At 39.6% G+C, this 3,172-nt stretch overlaps 1 protein-coding gene across 1 annotated transcript; it reads right to left on the minus strand.

Annotated features, from left to right (window-relative positions):
• Positions 1–793: 793 nt before the first annotated feature.
• On the minus strand, positions 794–2,652 carry GK2 (glycerol kinase 2). The gene has a single exon (XM_010845902.1). It carries the CDS (start codon positions 2,615–2,617, stop codon positions 953–955), a length of 1,665 nt encoding a protein of 554 aa, XP_010844204.1. The 5' UTR covers positions 2,618–2,652; the 3' UTR covers positions 794–952.
• Positions 2,653–3,172: the final 520 nt, after the last annotated feature.

Consider the following 3,172-nt stretch of genomic DNA (forward strand, 5'->3'; position numbering starts at 1 on the left):
AGAAATATTGTTGAAACCATAATATACTGTTTTATATCAATATAAAACACATACTAAAATAATAAATACCAGTTATTTAAAAAACTTTCTACTGATAATAGTATGTGTATTCGTTGCTCTAAATATATATGTGTATATGTTTACCCTAAAATATTTATTGTGGTGGTCCACATAAGACTATCCTTCTTATAAACTTCATCAGTGGGTTCTCTATATGAAGAATATAAGCATATATGTTATACATACCAAGTAGAGTATGTAAAAATGGAGATATGAAAATAAAAAGTAAAACATGCCCTTCTCCCTATATGATCTACATAGAAAAGTAGTGTAATTGGTGAGGCATGTAAAATGTCTGAAGAATTTTGACAAATATATTTTAGGAAAATATCTAGGCTATGAGAATGCTACATTTCTATTATAAAAACTAATGTTTCCCTTAAACATTCAATAAAGGTATTGTAGCCTCCCTAATATGTGCAAAAGAGGACTTTGGGATCCATTATAAACAGCAACAGTTACAACAAGATATCCCTCAGTTTTAACAAGGTAGTTACACCTCTTAATCAAGTGTGTGTAGCACAGAGAGCCAAATCCTAGTCCTAAAGGTTAGAAAATGTATGATGAAAAATTCCATAGACAGAATCTCAGTGTTCTGTATTTTAGAGGGAGTGAAGTAGGATTTTATGACAGTGGAGGGGTTGACTCCTAGTGGTTGGTCTGACCTTAACTGCTGATGTTAAAAAACACACCAAATATTTCTGCAGCATTTTCTGCTGTAATTTATTTATTTCCAGCCAAAAGTCTACTTCTAGGGTTCTTTTAAGTCATGAAGTTAAGTGTTCAATGAGTGAAGTTAGAGTCTGTTATAGCATCATCACACTAAAAGGCAGAATTGCTGGATTTATTTCATTTTGTGAAAAGCTCACATCTTGAGAGTCCATGCTTGGTATTATGAAAATATACTTGAGATGTATCTTGCTCCAATTAACATTATCATGCTAGTCACTATAAAAAAACCCAAGGGCAGACTAGAGAAGTTATTAGCTTCACTACTTTCAGAAGGCTGACCTGTAACCCAACCCATTGACTTCATCACAGCTTTCTTCCATGTAGAATAACGAATTTCACTTTCTGTGGCTTTGATCTGTGGTTCAAACCGTTCCATCATGATGGTTGACAAATCCTCAGGTTTCAGGCTCCAGACGTTCACCCCTTCTGCAGCTCCTGCTGCCATGGCAGCTCCCAGTGCCATTGTTTCAGGCATGGAGGCTTTTATTACTGGAATATGAAGAATGTCTGCTTGCAGTTGCATAAGAACTTTGTTGTTCGTCATTTCTCCATCCACCTGCAAATGACTGAGCGGAATTCCACAGTCACGGTTCATGGCATCCAGAATCTCTCGGGTTTGGAAACAAATAGCTTCCAATGCGGCAAAAGCAATATGACTCTTATTGGTGAACTGAGTGAGCCCACAGATGATCCCTCTTGCAGTGGGCTCCCAATAAGGTGCATATAACCCTGAAAAGGCTGGGATGAAGTAGCAGCCATAAGAAGTACCTACTTCTTTAGCAAGTTTTTCACTTTCTTCTGAGGTTTTTATAATTCCAAGATTGTCTCTCAGCCAGTGAATAACAGCACCGCCTATGGCCACAGAACCTTCCAGTGCATAAAAAACGGGCTTGTTTTTGCCTAGCTTGTAAGCCACTGTGGTCAGGAGGCCACATTCAGAAAACACGCATTTATGACCTGTATTACATAGTAAGAAGCAGCCTGTCCCATACGTGTTTTTGGCTTGTCCTTCCTGGAAGCACATTTGTCCTACTAATGCAGCAGACTGGTCCCCCAAGCATCCAGATATTGGCACACCTTCCAGGGTCCCAGTTTTCACTCGTCCATAGATCTCAGAAGAACTCCAGATATTTGGAAGAATGTCCATTGGAATTTCAAAAAAATCACACAGCTCTTTATCCCATTCTAAAGAATGGATGTTGAAGAGCATCGTCCTGCTCGCATTTGTTACATCTGTGCAATGGATACCTCCATCAACTCCTCCCGTCAGACTCCAGATAAGCCATGAATCAACAGTACCAAAAAGAGCTCTGCCTTCTTCAACAGCCTTTTGAGCTTTTCTCACATTGTCAAGAATCCAACGAAGTTTCACTGCGCTGAAGTAAGTGCTAAGTGGAAGACCTGTCTTGGACTTGACGAAGTTATTATTTCCTGGAATTTTTTTACTAAGAGTCTCAACAGTAGACTGGGTTCTTACATCAAGCCACATCACAGCATTATAGAGCGGCTCACCGGTTAATTTGTCCCAGACCACGGTGGTTTCCCTCTGATTGCTGACACCTATAGCCTTTATGTTGGATATATCAATATTCAGTTCTTGAAGTTTCTCACATGTTTTCTCTATACATTCATTAACAGACTGAAGAATTTGCTTAGGGTCTTGTTCTATCCATCCTTCTTTTGGGACCTCTTGGGTTAATTCCACTCGATGGTGACTAAGTACTTCTGATGTTTTTGAATTGAAAACCATAAAATTAGAGTAGTCCGTACCCTGGACCAAAGCCCCCACCAACGGACCCCCAGCTGCTGTCTTTGGAGCTGCCATGAAACTAGTGGGTCGGCTCAGCTGCTCTGGTGCCGTTTCTCGTTTCCCTGGTGATGGAGGTGTTGGTCGGGGAGGGGCACGCAGGACGTCAACAGCGTCAGGCTCATCATAAGGCGCCGGCGCCATTGACTGCCCGCTGCTCAAGGATACCTTTGCAGTGAAACCAGCGCTGCCTTTTGTCACTTGATTCCTTTGGCCCAGGCTCAACCACCAGCCTCTCAATTATTTTTTAAGGAGATTTAAACTTTGAAGAGTAAGATATTTACCCACAGAATTATTGTACTTGTGCTCATCACTGTATTGCATGGATCCACATTAATGTTAACCATTTTCTTTCTGCCTGTAAGAGTTCCCTCATTATTGTAGTGTGGGTTTGTTGGAAATGCATTTTTTATTATTTTTGAATATCTGAAGAGGATTTAATCTACTATTTAAAGATATTTTCTATGGGTATAGAATTCTTAGCTACTTTTTTTTCTTAAATTTCAGAGTCTTGAAACTGTTGCGCCACCCTCTTTTGTGTTGTTTCAGGTGTAAAGTTCATTGTTAAACATT

The sequence above is a fragment of the Bison bison genome, unplaced genomic scaffold, assembly GCF_000754665.1.
Source record: "Bison bison bison isolate TAMUID 2011002044 unplaced genomic scaffold, Bison_UMD1.0 scf7180017864228, whole genome shotgun sequence".
NCBI classification, from domain to species: domain Eukaryota; kingdom Metazoa; phylum Chordata; class Mammalia; order Artiodactyla; family Bovidae; genus Bison; species Bison bison.